Source organism: Marmota flaviventris, chromosome 12 (genome assembly GCF_047511675.1).
Source record: "Marmota flaviventris isolate mMarFla1 chromosome 12, mMarFla1.hap1, whole genome shotgun sequence".
Lineage (NCBI taxonomy): Eukaryota > Metazoa > Chordata > Mammalia > Rodentia > Sciuridae > Marmota > Marmota flaviventris.
Window position 1 is genome coordinate 77,701,237 of NC_092509.1, and position 22,161 is coordinate 77,723,397.

Consider the following 22,161-nt stretch of genomic DNA (forward strand, 5'->3'; position numbering starts at 1 on the left):
TGCTGTACTTTGTTGAATGCTTTTTCTGCGTCTATCAAGATGATCATATGGTTCTTATCTTTAAGTCTATTGATGTGGTGAATAACATTTATTGATTTCTGTATATTGAACCATCCTTGCATCCCAGGGATGAATCCTACTTAATCATGGTGCACAATTTTTTTGATGTGTTTTTGTAACTAATTTGCCAGAATTTTATTGAGGATTTTTGCATCTAGGTTCATTAGAGATATTGGTCTGTAGTTCTCTTTCTTTGAGGTGTCTTTGTCTGGTTTTGGAATCAGGGTGATGTTGGCCTCATAGAATGAATTTGGAAGAGCTCCCTCTTTTTCTATTTCCTGAAATAACTTGAAAAGTATTGGTATTAATTCTTCTTTAAAGGTTTTGTAAAACTCCGCTGTATACCCATCCAGTCCTGGGCTTTTCTTGGTTGGTAGTCTTTTAATTGCTTCCTCTATTTCATCCATTGATATTGGTCTGTTCAAATTGTGCGTATCCTCCTGACTCAGTCTGGGCAAATCATATGACTTAAGAAATTTATCGATGTCTTCACTATCTTCTATTTTATTGGAATATAAGGTTTCAAAATAATTTCTAATTGTCTTCTGTATTTCTGTAGCATCTGTTGTGATGTTTCCTTTTTCATCCCGTATGTTAGTAATTTGAGTTCTCTCTCTTCTTCTCTTCGTTAGCATGGCTAAGGGTCTGTGGATCTTATTTATTTTTTCGAAAAACCAACTTTTAGTTTTGTCAATTTTTTCAATAGTTTCTTTTGTTTCAATTTCGTTGATTTCCGCTCTGATTTTAATTATTTCTTGCCTTCTGCTATATTTGCTGTTGTTTTGCTCTTCCTTTTCTAGGGCTTTGAGATGAAGTGTGAGCTCATTTATTTGTTGTTTTTTTCTGTTTTTGAGGAATGATCTCCAGGCGATGAATTTTCCTCTTAAAACTGCTTTCATTGTGTCCCATAGATTCCGATATGTTGTGTCTGTATTTTCATTTATCTCTAAGAATTTTTTGATTTCCTCCTTTATGTCTTCTGTAACCCATTGATCATTCAGTAACATATTGTTCATTTTCCATGTGATGTAGGATTTTTCCTTCCTTCTTTTATCATTGATTTCCAGTTTCATTCCATTATGATCAGATAAAATGCATGGTATTATTTCCACCCCTTTATATTTACTGAGGGTTGCCCTATGGCATAATATATGGTCTATTTTTGAGAAGGATCCATGTGCTACTGAGAAAAAAGTATATCCACTTGATGATGGTTGATATATTCTATATATGTCGGTTAAGTCTAGGTTATTGATTGTGATATTGAGTTCTATAGTTTCTTTATTCAACTTTTGTTTGGAGGATCTGTCCAATGGTGAGAGAGGTGTGTTGAAGGCACCCATAATTATTGTGTTGTGGTCTATTTGATTCTTGAACTTGAGGAGAGTTTGTTTTATGAACGTTGCAGCACCCTTATTTGTGCATAAACATTGTTAATTGTTATGTCTTGTTGGTGAATGGTTCCTTTCAACAGTATATAATGTCCTTCCTTATCTCTTTTGATTAACTTAGTCATGAAGTCGATTTTATTCGATATGAGGATGAGTGGCCAGTCTTTTCCCTGCTGTGAACTCATCATCCAGAGGAAAAAAGCCACCCTTGCACTGCCCTGCCCTCATAGTGACCCTGTGTTTGGTCTCCTTTGCCTACAGAAGTGTTAGTAGCAGCTGTTGTATTTCTGCACTCCCCCACCCCCCCAAAAATATATATATATATATAAAGGCCCCAATGGCCTTGTGTAAAAGACAACCCAGTAGGTTTTGTGTTTGAAAGTTTGGGTGCTGGGACAACCAGAGAGGATAACTGAGAGCCCTTCACGGAGGAAACCCCACCCTACCCTGCACTTCTTTGCCCATGTCCCTGAGGCCTCTCCAGTCCAGACAAGTCTGAAACAGAGAACAAAGGCAGCAAATTCCTTCCTTTTAAGTTGAAGATTTGAAGAGCAGGGTGAGGAAAGAACTTTACTCTCACATCTCTGCTCCCTGTACCCCCCAATCCCCACCCTGCCTCTCCCAGAGCCCCTTGAGGAGACTTGGAAGTGAGGAATGTGACCCGACTAGGGGAATTTTCGTGCCCCCTCTTAGCCTTAGCTCAGGTGGAGGAGGTGGGTTGGTATTGCTAACAGACAAGAAAACTCTTTCCTTAAGCCTGGTGCCCAGTGGCAGGGCTGCCTCTGTCTCCCTGGCCCTCTGGGGTTCTCTGTTTGGCAGCCTCCCCCATGTCCCTGGAGACCCACCAGCCAGAGTGCCCCAGAGCAGTAATAGCTGTGAGGTGCGTCCAGAGAAGCAAATGTTTGCCACCTGTCCCGAGACTTCCCCTTGTCTCAGAGCTGTGAGCGGACTGGCCACCCGTCCCTCCTCCATGCACAGGAGCACAGGTTTGCTGACCCCAGGCCCTGGCAGGGAGGAGGGAATCCCTCAGCAGAGGGAGCAGTGTGGGCAGTTACATCAGGAAGCGGGTGGCAGCCACAGGGAGTCTCTGTGGAGGCGAGGAGAGCAGAGGTCCTGCCTGGGGACCAGACAGCAAACACACATGGCAATGGGAACAGAGGCCAGGGAAGGAAGGCACGGGGCCAGGTGCTTTTCTTCATGTCCTGAAGGTTTGAGTAAAATACCTCACTCACTAACTACGATATTGTCCCATTAACCAGAGTGTCCCAACACGTTAGTGTGGCAAGCAACATATTTTCATTTCATTTTTGTTTTCTTTCTTTTTTTTGAACCAGCATTTCCTTTTGTTTCATTTGAGCAAAACAGGGCTTGGGGGCACTGGGGATATAACTCAGTTGGTAGAGTGCTTGCCTTGCATGCATGAGGCCTTGGGTTCAATCCCCAGCACCACACACACACACACACACACACACACCACACACACACACGCACGCGCCTACTTCCCCCTTATTTTCCCAGCTGATGCTGCCATGGTCTTTCCATTTCCCCCAGATTGCAGTCACATGACTAGCAGCACGACCCTGTAGAACTGTAAGCTAGGTCATTGTAGTCCTTGGTTAAAACCCTCTAGTGAGTTTGTTTCATAAAAGCCAAACTTATAATGGCCTACAGTTTCAGAATTTATTGTTTTTAGTTTACCCCCCTGGACTCCTTGCATGTCCTCAAACCAATCCAATTTTCCTGTCTCAGGACTTTTGCACCTACCATGCCCTATGCCTCACTCTCTTACCTCCCCCAAATGTCTTCACAAATGTCTCTTTCTCAGTGAGATCTTCCTGACTTTCTTTTATTCTCATACCTTGCGCTCTCCACTCCCCTTAACCTACCTTACTTTTATCCCTAGTCTTTATCAACACTTGACATGTTCTGTATTTACTGATTTTATCTCTTCTCCATGAGATTAAATTAAAAGAAGTCAGGGACTTTGCTTTGTTTATCCTTAGTAAATACAACAGTGTCTGGCACAGTAAATATTTTACTTGTTAACTCAATGAGCAGACTAATATCTATGGGGGAGGAGACCAGAGCATACAAATGACCAAGAGAAATCTCAGATCTAGGTGACTGCAAACTGCTTTAGTGCTGTGTTCCATGGAGAAAGAAGCATATTTCTTGCACTTCAAGTTATGGAGCAATTTGCCTTTGTTGCAAATACCAGGGGCTCTGCCTGCAGTGAAGTCTGTCCACACATGTCCCTGCATGCAGCCAGGTTCAATACGCAGTTATGCTACATTCTCAGGGAGATAAAGCAATGAAAGAGAAATTCCATCTAGACATTCCCCAGTGGCATTAACCACAATTAGATGCTAGAGCAAGAATGGAAAGTTTTGGAGTTGGACCGACCCCAAGGTCACATAGTAAACTAGCAGGAGTCAAGATTGTGCCAAGCCAGGTTCTTTCCCCCTTACCCCACACGATATGTCTTGTTTCTCCTCTTTGATTTTGCCAATGGAATGGCAAATTTTTTGGATTTCCTAACCATTCCAACAAATTCCAAACCAGATTTTTTTTTTTTTTTGTGCCAGGAATTGAACCCAGGAGTGCTTAACCACATACCCAGCTCTTTTTAAAAAAATTAAAAAATTTGACACAGTGTCTCTCTCCAAGTTGCTTAAAGCTTTGCTAAGTTGCTGAGGCTGGCTTTGAATTTGCAGTCCTCCTGCTGGCCTCAGCCACCAGAGCTGCTGGGATTATAGGTGTGTGCCACTATGCCCAGTCAAGAACGATTTCCAAGAAGTGCTATTTTGGTTAAACCTGGATTGTCTCTAAAGAGTCTTTTTCTCATCTTCACAGTGTAATCTGAAAATCACTCACATAGTTTGATGGTCTTATAGAGATGGAATATCGTACCAGGGAAGAGGTGGGCTGAGATCACGGCATTTGCCTCCTGCTTTGCTCTCTGCCAACTATCAGACCCTTACTTCCTCTCTCTGATTTTACTGTTTCACTTCCTTTATCAAAGGGTGAGCAGAAATATATCCAAACCCTTTCCTACCTGGTCAGCAGCATCTCAGTTCAAAGGTTTGACAGGGAAGATGCAGGAATTCCTGCCTCAAATGAGAGGTTTTGGATGACCCCTGATGTGTGTCTTCTCTTCTTAGGCATGGCTGAAGGCAATTGATAATTTCTTCCATCTTCCCTCCCCAACCCTACTTCCTCTTTCAAATAAGTTTTCATATATAGTAACTTTAAGCTTATTGTGGGGGAGGGAGTATTGGGGATTGAACTCAGGGGCGCTTGACCACTGAGCCACACCCCCAGCCCAATTTTATATTTTATTTAGAGACAGGCTCTCACTGAGTTGCTTAGCATCTCACGTTTGCTGAGGCTGGCTTTGAACTCAGGATTCTCCTGGCTTAGCCTCCTGAACTGCTGGGATTGCAGGCCTGTGCCACCGTGCCTGGCTATGCTATCTTTAAATAGCCCTAATGGGCTAGGGATGTAGCGTAGCATGTGTGAGGCCTGCAGGGTTCAATACGCACTCAGTTATGCTACATAACTGAGGCCTGGGTTCCATCCCCAGCACTGCAACAAACACAAAAATCAAACAGGCTAAGACATGAAGATCTGGAGTTTTAAAACACTAATCAGTCTTCCAATGTATTACTCCTATGTCTAAGCATAGCAAGAAATCTTAACCTATCCAGGTGGACTGGTGCATGCCTATAATCCCAGCTACTTGGTCAGTCTGGGCAATTTAGTGACACTGTGTCTCAAAATAAAAAGTAAAAAGGGCTGGGGACGTAGCTCAGAAGTACAGTACCCCTGGGATCAACCCCAGTTAAAGCCCGCGCGCGCACACACACACACCTTAACCTAAACAATTGTGCTGTGTTGGAAAAAGGTGTATTAAAAGGAAATGATTTATGTGGCCCCCGAAGAGGCTTTAAGCAACTTGGAGAGAGACTTTGTGTCAAATTACCAAGTGGCACTCCAGCTTGAACATTCTTCTGGAGTAGAGATGGATACATCCCTGTAAGTGTGGCGGCACCAGCCATTCAGACAGTTCAAGCATTTGCCTTACTTAGGCTTCATGAGCAGAAGTTAGATTTCTGGTTGTCATATTGAAGTGGTACCCGCTTTCTCCACTGAAAAGTCTTAACTGGGCCTCTCCAGAAATCTTCATCCAGACTGATTTTAGGACTGTCAGCAAGAGTCTCTGCAAAAGAGTCCAATGTAGATAAACTTCCTATTTTTGCGTCGCCCTGTTTTACTTGGCCACTGGCTGGGAAGGTATCAGCATTCCAGGTGCTGGACACCCCCTTACTAGTTTTTCACAAACGCATCCAGTATAGTACTTTGAAGAAATGTGCAAACAAGGCCTCTGGCCTTGAGCTTGGCTTCACAGAGTTGTCTACATTTTTAAGATAAGTTACAATTGGGCTCCATGGTAACAGCTGGCAGGGGGAGGAAAGAGAGGGGAGAAGAAGCTCTCCCCCTTTCAGGTGTTGTCCTTGAAGGGTTAACTTGCCCAAAACAGTGAAAGAAAAAGCTGCTTTTATGTGGACTTCTGCAGACTGTAAACTTCTGAGCCCTTCCCCTTACATGCTGGGTATAAAACTCTGAAACTCCCTGAACTCGGGGTACAGGGGATTAATTGATTACAGCAAAAGCTGTGCCCTCTGAACCTGGCTGCAGCCAAATAAAACTGTTTCCTGCTATCTTTGGTGCCTTGCCTCATTTGTCCCTACAACAATATGACTTTTCAAATATGTGGGCCTTTGAGATTTTTACTGTAAGTAATGAAATGGTATTTTGATTTGACACCCTCCTCTTAGGACATGGCAGTAAGAGGTCCTCCAGAGAGCCTTCTCTTCCATATATGTGATTTCTAAGGACAGCGATGTGGTGCTGGCTAGGGAGGTATTATTTGAAAAAAGTTTTAGAGAAGTAAAGACTTGCTTATGGCTGGCTGCACATCAGGATACAGAACTCCGAATCCACTACTCTTCAAGGCAAAAGCTTTGTGGTCTATGAATCTAGAAGGTTGTTACCTCTTGTGTTCTAGGTCCATGTTGGAGGCAACTGGATGTTAATGACACCACACAGAGTAACATGTTTACATGTTTTATTTATGACAGAGTTCCAAAATTATTTGCTGGTGAAAGACACGCCATTCTCATCCTGTCAGTGACAAGAAGGCTGTGCCCTAATAGATATAGGTCAGAGGCTGGAAGCCACCTCCCTGATGACCCACTGAGTTATCTTCTTTGGATCTGACACAGAGTAAGCCAGGGAGTTGTCTGGTCACATGTACGTTTCGGAGGGAACCAGGCGCGACTGGCAGAGAACTTCAAACCAATCAGTGACCACAGGGAGAGTATATGGTAATGGAGAAAGTAGAGCTCACAAACCATTACTAAGATGGAGGGCAAAACAATTATTTTCTAGAACTGGGGGTAGGGAAAAAGACAGAAGAGAAGAGCATGTTCTCTTCCATAGTCACCTGACCCAAGGAGCTGAGCGGGCCTTTATACGCCATTGAACCAGCGTCTTAGGATACGAGGTCACAGCCAGAATGACACAGTAGAGGTTCATTCTTCACTATTCCTTACCACATATTGGGGTTAGGAGGTTGGACTTTTAAGATTCTCTATGTGGCATAGAAGAGGGGCGCAAATCTAAGGCTCAACAAAGACAAGATGAGAGTACAAGAAGGGAAATAAAGGGCTGAGCTTTCGAAAGGACTCTACAGGTGCATGCGCATATGTGTGGTGTCTTTTCTAGCAAGAGTATTTTGGAAGGAATTTAACATAAGGAAAAAGACTTCAGGTTTGTGACTCTTTTATGATTCCATCCCCTGACCTTTTTATTTTAAGACAGGGTTTCACTAAGTTGCCCAGGTTGGCCTTGAACATGTCATTCTACTGCCTCAGCCTCCCAAGTAGCTGGGATACTACAGGCCTGTGCCGCGAAGCCTGGCTAAATTTATTTTATATTAATTAATAAAATACCAGTCTCTTTCATTTTTTGTAGTTTGGGGAATTGAACTCAGGACCTTGAGCACGCTAGGCAAGCACTCTACCCCCAGCCCTCTGAGCCTCTATTTTTAAGAAACTAAGTGGGTGTAGGTCCATGCCTGTGGCAAGAAAAGTGGGGATAAGATGCAGGGCTGCAGTGTCTTTTCCAATGAAGGCTGGTTCCTTCTTCAGCATCAGCCCGTGAAAAGTCCCAGGGGAGTTGGAGCTATTCTTCAGCTCACACTTTCCATAAAGGAACTTGGGGAGCAGACAAGATCCTTTATTATTTTTTAACCTGTGGTGTTTTAAAAGAGAACAGAACTTATTTGTGCACCTGGATGAGAGCTGCAAGAAGGAGTTATCTGAGATATGAAAACTCAGAAGGTAAATGACCTGCCAGGAAGCTGTTTGGACCTGAAAGTGGGGTCTGATATCAGTCGTGCTGAAGATTCAATGAATGGAACCATAAACAAAACAAAACAAAACAAAAACCTGTGGGAGAAGAGGTGGGTGGAGGAGAAACTCAGAGGGAAAAGCAGCCAATAAGGAAAATGCCCAAAAGCAGTTCATTAAGAAAGAGGGGAAGAGAGGTTGCCAGCTCTGCCTCTTGCTCATCCCTTCTAGAGCTCCGGATTCCCTGCTCCCCATGTGTGGACTCTCACCACTTTTACTCAGTGGGTGGAACAGAGCTTGTGCTCCAAGGTCCTGAGACTGGCAACCAGGGCAGTGAGCCCTCTGGAGGGCAGCAGGCCAGAACAAGACGGGTCTGTGCTTGTTCTGATGGGGTGGTGGCGGCAGTACCCTTCTCAGCTTCACCAGTATCTAGTGGCATGACCCAAAAGTGGAGACACATTGAGGATGGCACAGTTACAAGTGGGCACGGGTTTTTATTCTCAGTGCATGGCAGTATTGGTTTCTGCTCATCAGCAAAAAAGCTTTATTGATTCCAAAAAATTATCCCTTTTAAAACTCCTCTTCTTCCCGTCTCAGTGGAACAACACATTTGAATTTCAGATTTGCCAGTTTATAGCATTTTTTTCCCTAAGAACCATATAAATACATGCAAAACATTGTACATAGAGCTTAAATAATATCAAAATGCAAATACAGGTTGGGTGCACTGTTAAGCTGAACTGTAAGTTATGGCCACACACACTAGGATACACATTGCTTTGATATCAACATTTGTTTGTCATGCAGACCACAATAGTCAACCTTTAGTTGTTTTCTTTTTTTGTACAAAAATACCAGTGCTAGTTATACTAGTTACTGAAAAGAAGAAGAAGAAACTCAAAAGTCCTATCTGCGTGCTGATTTGAAAGGAACAACATAGATTTGTTGGCACATATATATGGCATATTTACATATGGCATATATACATCTGGGGAGAAAGCATGAGCCAAAGGCCGATTCAGCCATGGGAGCTCATCTCGCTCCATCTCTCCTAATCAAGAGGAAAGGGGACAGCAGGCCTGACTGCAGAAGTTCTGGCACTGAGCCGAATGTAAGGGAGTCTGGTCTATTCTGAGGAAGAGGCTAGAATGGCTTAAGAACAGCAGGCATTTATAAGCGCCCACCACCCCCAATGCAGTGTGATATGAAAGGTGAGCAGTGTGTACATTGGGGTGGTACCACGGGCGGCTTCAGTTGTAAGGCAAGGGATGTGGGGAAGAAAGGAAAGGGATGCAGGAAGAGGTTTTCTGGCACATTCGAGTTTGCCATGCCCCTCTGGGTTTTTGGCAGTGAGGTAATCACTCAGATTTGTCTGTGCAAACTCTCCCCTTGGAAGTTTGAAGGGAAGAAGAAACCCAACCCCAAAGAATCCACAAGTGCCCAGAGGGACTTCTAGGTGGTCTCTTTCTTAACACCTTTAGGGATAGAAGAGTCATTTCAGAGGACAGAGGACATCTGTGGGAAGGACCTAGACCTGAGACTGTCACCCAGGGTTGGAACCAGTCACTGTGTTTTCCATTTGGAGCTCTGTCTCCCTTCTAATATATTGCACAAAATCTTTATAGAGGAAGAAAGGAGTCACAAATCAGATCCGTGCATGAAAACTCACTAAGGGAAAACTCCAGGGGGGAGACAAAGTGGAAGAACCATAAAAAAATGCAAACTCCAAATCAGAATGTTCCCGTAGACCAGGAGAGACCAATGTCTTTGGTGCCACTCTGCCAGCTTATTCTTGGACAAACACAAATCCAACAGAGGGGTCCTGATCCCAAACACTAGTTCCGAACAAGCCTGGTCATACGTCTGCACTGGGGCGGGCGGGCAGGGAGTGGAGTGCTCGCTCATTTCCTGACAGCTGCATCCCTTCTTCCTGGCTGCTTCCCTTACTATCCTCAGTTCACTACCAGTTTTTCTAGGTTTATCAAGAGAGGAATCTAGGATGATCATTTCTCCTTCTCCCCATCAGACCCTTTTCAAATCCAAAGCACCATTTTGGGGAAAAGCATTATTAACTTATGCCATATTTACTCACTGCCAGTTGGATCACTGAAACTGAATAGAAAAAACTTATATATAAAAAACATATGCACATAAACACTTAAACTTACTCAATTCCGTATCAACAAAATTTATATTAAAAAAGTCTAGAACCCAACAAGTTTTATTCCCCCCTAAGTATAAAGATGGCTGTTTGGAGAAAGGAAGTACGATGTATTGGTTTTTAAACCAATAACAAATATACTAGTCACCTGTCATGTCGAACAGCTGGTTATGCACTTCCTTCCACAGGGTTACATGACGGCACTTTATTTAAATCCTTTAAACAAAATACATATGGCTGACTCAAAAATATCAGTTTCTGATCTAAAGAAAACTATATTTTTTTGCATAATATTTCTATATTTTCTCTCTTACTATGGAAACTAGAACACACACCAAAAAAAACTGTTGACTTTAAAAAAGTAGACACAAGCCCTCAGGCACCGTGAGTCTTTTGGGAGCAGGAATGGTAACATGGCCTCCAAAGCTTGTTATTGGCTTGCTTTTCAAAATGATCTGAGGTAATAAAAGACTTGACAGAATTAAATCTTCCAATGTACTTAATAAATATATATGTGAACACCTAACACCTTGGGTGAGCTGTTTTCCCCCCATGAGCATTTAAGACAGAGAGAAGATAGCTGAAGCATGTAACCCCTATTTCCTACAAGGATGGATCGTGTAGTAATGGGGAGGTGTAGTGGGTATTGTTTCTCTACTCTTCCTACCTCGGACAGCTCAGGTGAAAGGGGTGAGGGAGGAGGGATCAAGAAGAAAACGCTGGAGTGGACAGGTGCAGATCACCTTCCTCTCCCAAATGGAAATTTGGCAGTTCCCAAGAGGCTAGGGAGCCCTCTCCTTACTGCTCTCACTCTAAAGGGTGTGGGGGGGCTTCATTTATCTAAGGGGAGTGGGAATGGGGGATATGAATTAGCTCCACCTGCACAGAAGAGCTTAGGTCAACAGCAGGGATAAAAATGGAGCTCCTGCAAATTCGGCTCCACCTTGTCCCAGTAAGGAACACTTTGAAAAGTCTCCTAGCAAAGTCCCCAACTCCTGAGAGGCAGGTGGGCAGGGGATGCTTTGGGCAGTATTCAGGGCAAAAAGGCACAGGGCTTTCCTGGGCAGCAGCGGGAGTGTGTTGCTGGGGAGGGGCTTGAGGGGGGCATGTGGGAGAGGGGAGGAGAGGAGGCCGGGGTGGGTCTTTTGCTCCTTTAAGTCAGCACAATACATAGGGGCCTCTCCCTTTGGATATGTGTCTGCGAAACTGGAATATGTGCAAAAGGCTGAGACTGAGCAAGTTGTGGGCATAGCAAGCGCAGAAAGAGAAGACTGAGAGAATGTGGAAGCTGGTCCCCAGGAACCTAAGCTCAAGGTCTTGGATGCCTACAGGGAAGTTTCCTCAGATCCTGCCAGAGTGGCTCTGCAGCCTTTCCCAAGGCCTCTCAATACTCACTTCCCCAACAACTGGGTCCTGCCCCGGAAGAGTTTTGGCAGATGGCTTTGAAAGCAGTGGTCACCTCGAGGAAGACCCCATAACTGTTTGCTGGGATGGTCTACCTTCTCCTAGGCCTGTATGCTTCTGGTCTTCAAAACCCAAGTCCCTCCAGGAGGCAGGCCCATGCCCACTTCATTCTTTTGCTGCCACTTTAGGAACAGGAGGAAGCTCTGGCCTATGGTAAAACTGTATGTCATACATGCAAGCTTTATGGTCAAGGCTGACCTTCCTGGCACTTAAAAACCACAGCTACCTGACAAGAAGGCAGTTCAGAAGTAGAAGCTAACCTGGCAGAGAGAGGGAAACAGTCTTACCGGATCTTGACCCTTTTAGCAAAGAAATCTGTCTGCCTCTAGAACTTGAGTGTTCAATTGGGGCTTGAAGGGAGAATGGTCAAAGTGGACTCTACTCATCCACATCCTTTCCATTCTCTTAATTTTAACAAACTTGAGAGAGAGAGAGAGAGAGAGAGAGAGAGAGAGAGAAAAGGAAAGAAGATGAGGGTTACAAAAGACCAAAAGAACCTTGGGAGGGCAGAAAGAGCCGGAGGCCTTCAGGTCTAAGTACTCAAAATGGGCAAAATTATTTTAAAAATAATCACTCTCCGGCTGATTTTTTACATTCCATTCCTGCCTCAACACATTTGTGGATCATCACTCTCTCAACTTGACTTATAAATGGCAGACACTCAGGATAAAAAAATCCTGAAGTCAGGAAATGGTGACATGTGTGTGAACACAGGAGAATCTGGGCTGGGGTGATGTCAGGAGGACTGTTGTGACTTCTTTAGATACGGCCAACTGATACACCCAAAGAATAGATTCTACCATTACCTGCCTGGCACTTGACTAAATCCTGCTACCAACCCCAGCTCAAGGTTAAGTTGGAATCCTTGCAGGTCTGTGCTCTTGCTTCTTCATGGTTGGGTGGGGGTTCTCACACACTTGGGAGTGGCTGACATGACAGTGAACAGTCTCATCATCACCTTATAGATGAGATGGATGAAAAAGGAGATAGGGAAAGCAGGGATGGGAGTCAGAGAAAACAAGTTCAAACTGATGTCTCCAGGCTTTGGAGAGGGCTGTCCGAATGGGAGGCGACAACTTGCACTTGGCTGCTCTCCACCGCGTTGTTGTTCTGGTTGGCGTATGGAGTGACCTCACCATCCAACAGAAGCACCCCAGTCCCAGTCGTAGGAACATGTTCAAGGCTTTTGTCCTCTTGCTCATCCAGGAATGGTGTTTGCGGCAAATCCTCATCTATGGCAAATTCAGGGTGGGTCATGAAGTTGTGGATGGATTCTTGGTTCCCGAGTTTCTGGATGCTTATAGAACTATGGAACGCTCTGACCACTTTGATCTATACCAGGGGAAGGAAAAGGAGGATGAGAAGATAGGTGGTGAGAACTGGCCCACAGAACAAGGAATGAGTGGTTTGAGGAAACAAAACCCAAACTATAAAACATGACTGCTCAACAATCAAAACCAAACATGGAAGAGATCATGGGGCACTAGAAGTGTCATGTGGCTCAAATTTCAAGCACTAGGGTGGGGTGAGTGACGGTAAACAACGATGATGTTTCAAAAGTTGCATTTAAAAAAGTCGAAAATCCAAAGCAAAGTTAGCATTCCCAAACAATCCATTCTTAAAATGAAACAGAAAACAAAAAGATTCATCATTAGTTCTTTTGGCTAGAGGGTAAGGATGTTGAAACTAGGCACAAATTAACAGCCAAACTTAAAAGATGATTCACACTGTGGATTTCTGTGTTGAGGCCAAACAGTTTGTGAACGTGGAATGGAAAAATTACACACTGAAGTTCAGTTATCCGTTTAAAACCCTCAAAGAGCCAACATATACCAATCTGCATATAATACACACTGGGTGACAAGTGATCATGGATATTGTGCAGCCAGGCAGACAAACCAATCTTCATTCAGCAGCATGCAGGAAATTAAAGCTCTCCAACTTAATAATCTGCCTGTCAGTCAGAAGACATGCACATATTTACATTCCACAACCTCCACTGTGTCCCCTCCCCTGAAATCCTTCATTCCCTCTCCTAGAAGATGTGGATAACATAAGGGGGCAAAAGACGCCTTCCCTCTGCCTACTGAGAGGAGACCTGGCCCTCACAACTCAAATGCATTTCCAGTCTCTGATCCACAGCAATGGTGCCCGATCATGCTGCTTTCTCCAGCTATTTCCAGATTGCAAAGAGGAGCATGATGTTACATGGGGAAGGGAAAACACGGGTCTAGGAGAGAAACCTGATCCAGGAGGTGAGCCATGAACAAGTGGCCTTTCTGATGGGGGGGATGAAGAGGATGGCGGCAAGGAAATAATTTGCAGTTTTAGGGAAATGAAGGAGCCCACATCAGTCCTTGTTCTACAGCATGTAAAGGAAGGAATGCAGGCAATTCAAATTTAAGGGGGAAAATATTGATCATAACTGGTCCCTGTGAATAGCTTTTCCTTCTCCACAGGTACCCGCTCTTTTGGTGGGTGCTTTTCTGAACTATAGATTTCTCTGAGGTGTGGCTTAGAATCCAGGTTGGTAGAATTGGGATGGGGAAGTGGTCGGATTCCAGAGAGATGGCAGAGGGAGGCCAGGGGAAAGGTAAGAAATTGTAGGACAATTTAAGTTTTGGGGGAGGTGGTCAATCCTAGCCTCATCCAAAAGTTCTTCCCTCAGAAAAGATATGGGAGTAACACAGGAGAAGTCATTAAGATGGGGAGGACAAGAAAGAGTGGCGGATATTGGGGTAGGGCACCTCTTTCATTCCTCTGCTGTTTAAGCAAAAAAACATATTCCTCGAGAAGAGGCAAGAATGCGGGCCGCGTAGCATACGATGCGTTAGCCAAATAAACTGGTTGTATTTCCTGTCCTCGTACTTCCTATCATTGAATCGAACCTTCAAAAATACTTCATAAGGAAGCCTCGCCATGGGTCTCTGCTGGTTTCCTCTGCAGCTTGTAGACCCGCTCAGGGCTGAGGGTGCTCAGAGCTTGGAAGGCAAAGGACTCCTTGCCACTCACTGTATCAGCTCAACACCTCAGCCACCAGGAAGAACCAAGGAACCTGGACACACACTCACCATGCGGAACAAGAGCAAGGAACCACTTTTCCATCCTTCTATGATACCTATTGGCCCTCTGATGGTAATCCACCTGTCACATTGCCTATACTCCAGATCTAGGGAGATCAGGTGGAATGGGGGCTCCATATAAGCTTCAGAAGGTCTCAAGTTTTCAGTGAGCTACACAGAGTGAGGCAACTTGGGCTAAGTGAGCCCAAATTCAGTGCTTCTCCTATGGCTCTAGTACAGATTCACTGGCCAATGGATCAGTCCGAAGCATTCCCGCCTCTGTAGGAGGGATAACTCGGTCCACATTTTTGGTCTACTTTTGAGATCTCAAAATTTCTAACAAGTCCTACAGTAGGGCAGGTACCTTTATGCCACAATTTCATTATCTTCTACATCAGGGATTTTTAAAAACTTTCTTCTTCTATTTTTAAAAAGCAATTGAATACTTCACTGAAGTAATTACAAATGAAATCCATTATAAAAACAGATTTTGAAAGATCAAGTTTGGAGTGTGGGTCTAGAGCCCTGTTTGCTGGCTTTTCTTCCCACTTGTTGGGGTGACCATTAATAACACTGTTATAGGTAAACAAATGAGGGAGATAAAAGTGATTTGGGGATGTGTAGGTGTAAAAAATAAGGAAACCTCATTCTTTTTGGGGGGGCAAGGAACAGTCATCCAGCAAGACTGCAGGACTTCTGGGGTCTAAAGGGGAACCATCTACCTGTAAGGGAAGCTCAAGTGAAGAGGAGTAGGGGGGGGCGCCACCTGGCCCAGTGGGTGAAGAGCTGGGTGGTAGGGCTGCAGCACACTGCTCCTCAGTGCCAACACTGGCTCAGAGAACACATGCTGATGAACCATCACACATATATCACCACCAATCCACCCCAAGGTTGGCATCTTCCCTTCCTGGAGCATGGTGCTTGGTATGGGAGCAGTGGTGGGGACAAGGCAGGACTGGTGAAATGAGTATGGTGAAAGCCCTGCACATTCTTCACTCAGCCAATGGACCCTTCCCTCCCTGGACATCATTTCTGAAAAATCTCTCGGAAGCCTCTTTAGGGCTAATTGAAGGACAAGTCCCAGATGACTCAAGAGCTCCAACCAAGCTGGACTTTAGATTGGGTACAAGTGTAAAGATGACTCTGTAGAGCTCAGTGAGTGGTCAGGGGAAGACCCATTTCCTCAGCTGGAATTCTGTGGGTTTCTGCTTCCTCCCTTTTCAGAAACCAGGGGAAGAGAAGGATTAGGGACTCCCAACAGAGAGAAATCCTATGAGATCTAGCTCACAAAGGTTGGATAAATGGTCAAATTCATTTGGAGATCTGGAATGGGGAAGAGGGTTTTAAAATGTATGACTATAACCTCTAGGACCTCACGTAAGAAGGCACAGCTGGAGAAAGAGAAGGTGTGGCCTGTCTCTCTTCTGATCTCCTAGCCTTTGAGGGCTTGGTGCATACCTTCTACTAGCTCCTCTGCAAGAGCCTAATGGGCTCTGCCTTCTAATTAGTCTCCTTGCACCATCAAATCACAGGGACATCTGCCATTAACTGTTCCTACCAGTGAGGGATGATTAAAACAAGGACAGAAGATGGTTAGAAGAAAATGGCAAAACTAGAAGAAAAAAGGAATTAAGTAAGAAACATGGAACATGGAAGGAATAGAAGAGAGGTTCTTGGATACTGGTGAGAAAGTTTTTTTTAGTATTTTCTTGCCTACTGTTAGACCTAACAAAATATGGCCTCCCACCCCCATACCTCACCAAGAACATTTATACTTGGCTAAAAAGAAAATACACATATAAATCTCATTAGTCTGCTCAGCTCATAGTCATGTGAACCATGGGCAATACAACTGCTCTGTCTGTTCCTCATGTCCTAAAACTGGGGTTCAGAGTGAGGGAGGAAGGGACAGACCCAGCACTCAGGCAAATCCACAGTATATTTAATGGGGTGGAACTCCTTCCCCACCGGTTTCCTTACTTGCTGCCTCCTTTCTCCTCTCTGCCTTCCATTTGGGAAAGGCATAGCAAAAGTCCTATAATCTACCAACGAGAACCCAGGTCCGAGGCTGAGTGTTGACAGCATTTTAATTGAAAGGTTGATTGAAAAAGGGTTCTCAAAACATTATGTGCAAAATAACATACAGAGGGCTGACTATTGGCAGAACAATTAAACTAAAGAAGAAACAAAAAGGGATGCTGTTCAAAAACTTCTACAAATTTTTCTCTAAGTGAAGAAAAAAATGTCACTTTGAACTTTTCATATATTTCTCTTATTCAAAATCTGTGTGAATCAATTGATTCTTAAATCTGAGTTTGGTTTAAATCCCCTGGAAAATAAGATAACAAAGATGCTCAACTTTCTGCATTTGAACTGAACTACCTTCCTTTCTTCGTATCCTTATAGCTTTTATGCTAATTTTACCAGCTAACAATGCAATGTTAGCCATAAGGACTATTATTATTGATCAAGTTCAATACTGGCTTAATTAAGCACAGGTCCCTGGTAAACCCATGGGCACAGTAGCTATTTGCTTACCTTTCTTTAGGTTTAGTACCAAGCCTTCCTCTAACTAAAGAGAGTTCCTGGGTTTTCATTTAACCTAACCTCACATCTAAGCTTAGAGGGTAGAGTTTAGATCCAAAGGAGCAGGAGGAGAGGACAGGGACAATAACGACATATCCAATCAAAGCAACAAACACACACACACACACACACACACACACAAGGAAAAAAAAAAACCCTAAGAGAAAGCAAATCACAAAAACTCAAGGAAAAAAAGAATAAAGCAATATAGAGAAATGATCAGAAAACAGGAGTATTGTCTTTAAAATCGTTAAGGTTTAACAGTTTTCCAACACTAAAAAAATAATAAAATAAAAGGGCCCACAGCCTAGTTTTAGAGTAGGGTTTTTTTTTTTTTTTTTTTTGCCTTTTCTTCCCTTTTCTTTAATTGAAAGGTTGATTGAAAAAGGGTTCTCAAAACATTATGTGCAAAATAACATACAGAGGGCTGATAACCATGGTTGGTTAAAGTGGATGCCACGTGCTCTTTTGTGGTCATTTTAGCAAATCATGCATCATAATAGACTATCACTCACTGCCCATAGTAGGAGATGATACAGCAGCAGCAACAGAAGTGGTGGGGGAAGTTTTGATTGGTGCAACTGCTACATAGGTTGAGCTAGGAAGTTTTACATCAAGCGCTTGACCCATGCTCTGCCGCTTTAGGACTCCCTTAAAAGAGGCTCCCGTCTGGAATGTGTTAATTACTTCGATCTGCAAAGAATCAAAGAGTGAGACAGCTTTGCTCCAGTTAGAGAGAGGGGAAGAAAGAGGAAGGTAGGGTCACGAAGGGCAGGGGACAGGGGGATGGAAACAGCTGGGAAAAGGGGATAGGAGATGGAAAGCAGGAGATTTCTTCACCCACAAAGCCATGGCGAGGAAAGGGGGGAAAACATTAATTGCATACCACACTTTGTTTAAGGAACTATTTGCCATTGAGTTCACACACCCAGTCACAATCCAGTTTTCTCTTCCTTTTTAGCCTATGGTGGACATTTTAGATGTACAGATGTCCAAGGTTCTTCTCCTAACCTACCACTCTTATCAGCTGTACAGAGTCTAGTAGCTAATTCATGGTTTTGGCCTTTACTCTTAAAAATAAGACATGCAACTTGAGATACTGAAGGCAAAGTGCATACTACTGAATTTCAAGGCTTAGGAACCTCTAAACCTATTAACCAACTACCGATTTTTTTGCAAATTTTCCAGGAGCATTAATTTGTTGTTTAAAGAAAAACAGGGAGTATAGTAACTCATACATAGGTGGCCATGATGGAAAGGCCACTGGGCTGTGAGCTGCTTGGCTCATTCTCTTCTGGGTGCCTATCCTAAGTAAGATACTCCTTCTCGGGCTGATAGGGAGCTTAGGAATCAGTGGCCAGACCCATTAGAGAGAATGCCACTAAGCCAAATCAATGCACTGGAGATCCTGAAACATCTGGCAGAAATGCTGATGAGCTTAGCAGGAGGAGCTGCTGGGTGGGGTGGTGAGGGGCTGCAGCTCCAGGCCTACCCAGGCAGTCTCTGATTTTCACTGTGCTGCTCCTCAGAAACACAGGCAATTAGTGTCATTTATTCTCCAATAATTGCCTTGATCTGGGGCCTCCATCAAATCTACCATCCTTATCCCTGACCTCTAAGTAACAAGGAATGAATTAAAAGGATTCCTTTATCCTTCATAGATCTGATGGAATCTTCTTAGAGATACCCACATGGCTAATTCCAAGGATCAATCCCCCAGGAGAGTAGGAAAGGAGCTGATCTGGTCACTCTGACTTCTTTTCCCCAGAAAATGGGAAAGCAGGTATCTTGTGACTCACGGCTGTTCTTATCTGTTTTATTTTATTTTTGGGTGCGGGATGCCACTGAGCCACATCCCAAGCCCATTTTTCCTTTGAGACAGGTTCTCACTAAGTCCTGAGGGCCCCACTAAATTGCCCAGGTTGGCCTTGAATTTGCGATCCTCCTGTCTCTGCCTCCTGAGTTGCTGGAATTACAGGTGCATGCCACCATGCCCAGCTGGTTGTTCTTACCTGCAAAGCTTCCAAAGAAGCCATGCAATGTTTAGGGTTAGTTTCTAGATTCAGATAAAAGTTTGTGCTAAAACATCACCCCTTCCTCACATTATAGTTTCCAATTCCAGGGGCTTAAATCTATAGGAGGAAAGGGTTTACATTTGAGGGGTAAACTGTAAAGACACCTGCTTCCATGCCAACTTTGCCTTGAAATTGCATTCCAGCTTTATCTTTCCAAATTTCTAGCCCTCAAATCCCTCAAATTTATGCTTTCTACTGCTTTTAACAAACTAAAGGGTAAAGGAGAGGGAAAGAACAGCCTAGAATCGGGAAAAGAGAAAATTCCATTCAGGTCTGAGCAATAGCTCAGCTTTTCCCGCCACCCCAAGGGTCACTATGGGAATGACAATACGGTTCCACAAACGGACATGGCGGGGGGATTTTGTTAGAACTCTGGTGAGGCTGAAGAGTAGCCAGTAGAGGCTGCTACAGAACCAGGATGTACATTAGCTGAGAGCCAGGTGACTCTGGAATGGTACAGTTATCCTGGCATCTTCTATAAGCTGCCTTTGGGCTTAAGTTTAGGTTTTAATGCCATTTTGGTCAACTGCCTCATGATGCACCAGGAACAGGTAGTAAACCTAAAGCTATGTAGGCAGGGAGACCAAACAGAGAGGGGCGTGGCCAAGGGGATGGGAACAGGCAGTGGAGGAAGGAAGACCCATGACTTTCAGCCTCCAGGAGAAAGACTGGCGAGGAGCGAGAAGATACTGGAATGAGGGAATCCTGGCTAGGAAAAAAAAAATCACATAGTGGAAGAGGAGGCAGGTGATCCTAAAGGGAAGAAAAGCAAAGAGGTTATTTTGAAAAGAGCAGACCCAAAGGAAAGCACTGGGCGTTTCAGAGACGGGAGCCAAGGTGCCAGGTTCTGTGGACACTAGATGGAGTCAGCAGCCCAGAGGGTGGCGTGGGGGCTGTGGGAACGCTGGACACCATGAGGTAGTTTGTGCAGATCCCACTGCAATTTCCCTTCCTGAGAGGAGGAACTCAAGAAAATGGAAAGGAACCCCAGGATTCTGCTATCTAGTTCTCTTCTACCTTTCCAGCTGTCTTGCCCATGGTGCGGGCAGGCCACTAGCAACGTAGCTGAGTCTGGCTATGGAAAACGAGTTCTTACCAGGTATGTAGTTGAGAATATCCATTTTACCTATCTTGCCTATGTATTGAGGAGATGGGGTTGCTGGGGAGTTTTCTCAGTCATCTGCAAGGCCAACTTTTGAGTTAAACAGGTTGGGGATCTCCAGCCAATCAGAAGAGAAATAGGCCTGTACTCTGGTGAGTACCCTTAAAATTTTGGATTGATAATTTCCTGAGATGGGGAATCTTGGGAATAAAACAGAAAATGATGTGTGAGGTGGGAGCAGGGCAAGAGAATTATCAATGCTTAAACCAGCCCACTCACCTGGGAGGTAATTATAATTGACTCATGGAGAGAGGAAAAAAGTTACTGTGGGGCATAGGCGGGGCACTATAGGAGCAGTGGGAGCAGCTACTATCCCATTTCAGAAATTACAAGAAGGGAAATGGTTTGAAGAAACAATAGCATCTTCCTTTTTGAGACGCAAGTCTGAATCTTGTAAAAGATACTTGGGCATGGAGAGTATTGTTGTTCATACCCATGCAACCATCAGATTCCCCACCATGGTCTTAAATTTCAAATGGGAAAGATATAAAAGGGTGAGTCTCTTACAAAGACCCCTCTGGAGAACATCTATTACCATGACAGCAACCCAAGGATGTCACATTAAGTGACTGCTGAGCACGGGCACAGGGATGCTCTCCCACTCCTTCCTGGGAGGGCAGGCACAGCTGATTTCCTATTCTGGGGCCAGGGCTAGTGTTTGAAGAGACCTTGTGCAGAAAGCCTGCCTTGGCAACAGAGCCTGCAGCGGGCTTTACAGCCAATCTACAGCTGAAGGACTGTTATTAGGGTCCTCTGGTCGGGGTCCATTGACTACTCTCCTCTCAGAGGAGCCCATGCAGGTACTTCTGCCCCTCTTGGTCCTAAAGCTAGGAAGGTAGGGCTACCCTTTGGTAGTGAGCCTTAGGAAGGGGAGAAATGCTGGCCACAAAGAATTGCTGCCCCCCTCAACGCCTCCCAAGATAGAGAGGTTTCTTCTCCCATGGTGAGGACAGGCCATTAGTAGAGTACCTGAGTCTGGATACGGTTCAAGCCTCGGAACCAGAGGATCTGGCCTCGGCGCAGCTCCATCTCTGCATGGTCAATCTCATCCAGTCCTTCGGCATCCTTGGTGATCTCCTCTTTGGTAGTCCCATGTCCAGCCTCCTTTAGGAACTTCAGAGATTTGGTAGGTATTGCAGAGATGATCTGAGGATGGGCACAGCACAAGGGAGACAGCAGAATCAGGGGGAGAAGAGCTGTCAGTCAACTTACCCAGGTCAGGCCCTTGGGTAGGTTACTCTGCTCTATCACCCTGCTCACCAGGAGAGCAGTGCGGGGAGCACCGATCTGTTCAGGCAAGCGTTCACCATGTGCCCACAGCTGTCAAGCTCTTAGGAAGGTTTTCTGTTTGTGGACATACAAAAGAAAACTTATATTCTGGTAACCAGGTAACATATTCTATAACTTGCTTCGTCATAGACTTTTTCCTGTCTCAGTTCTTCCTTTTTATTTCACCATCTGTCTTTTAAGAAAAATAGAACTATAAGGCATGGAACATCATGGGAAGGGCAGAGACCTGGACCTGGGGGAAACAAATCAGGAGAGAAGATGGCATCACTGCATGTGTGTGCAGAGGAGTAGAGAAAGGAATTAGAAGGAAAGAGCCCCTCCCTAGTCACACATAAAAAGTAGCTCCATTGTTATGATAGTGAAAAGGTAGTTGGGATAAGGAAGTGGGTGGGATAGACCACGAAAGAAGGGACACATGGATTGGGCACAATGGGCCATGCCTATATTCCCAGATACCCAGGCTGTTGAGGCAAGAGTATCACAAGTTCAAGGCCAGC

The 22,161-nt window shown here is 44.4% G+C and overlaps 1 protein-coding gene across 2 annotated transcripts in view; it reads right to left on the reverse strand.

Moving 5' to 3' along the window:
* Window positions 1-8,338: 8,338 nt before the first annotated feature.
* Atp2b4 (ATPase plasma membrane Ca2+ transporting 4) overlaps window positions 8,339-22,161 on the reverse strand; it is a 92,563-nt gene continuing 78,740 nt past the window's right edge. Inside the window, exons 20-22 of one of the 2 annotated variants that reach the window (XM_071600161.1) lie at window positions 21,344-21,520; window positions 17,726-17,830; window positions 8,339-12,821 (exon numbers count right to left, since the gene is read on the reverse strand). In XM_071600161.1, coding sequence (XP_071456262.1) covers window positions 12,513-12,821; window positions 17,726-17,830; window positions 21,344-21,520 — 591 coding nt within the window. In that variant the 3' untranslated portion in view covers window positions 8,339-12,512. The remainder of the gene's footprint in view (window positions 12,822-17,725; window positions 17,831-21,343; window positions 21,521-22,161) is intronic. The other variant, XM_071600160.1, reaches the window with a different exon arrangement.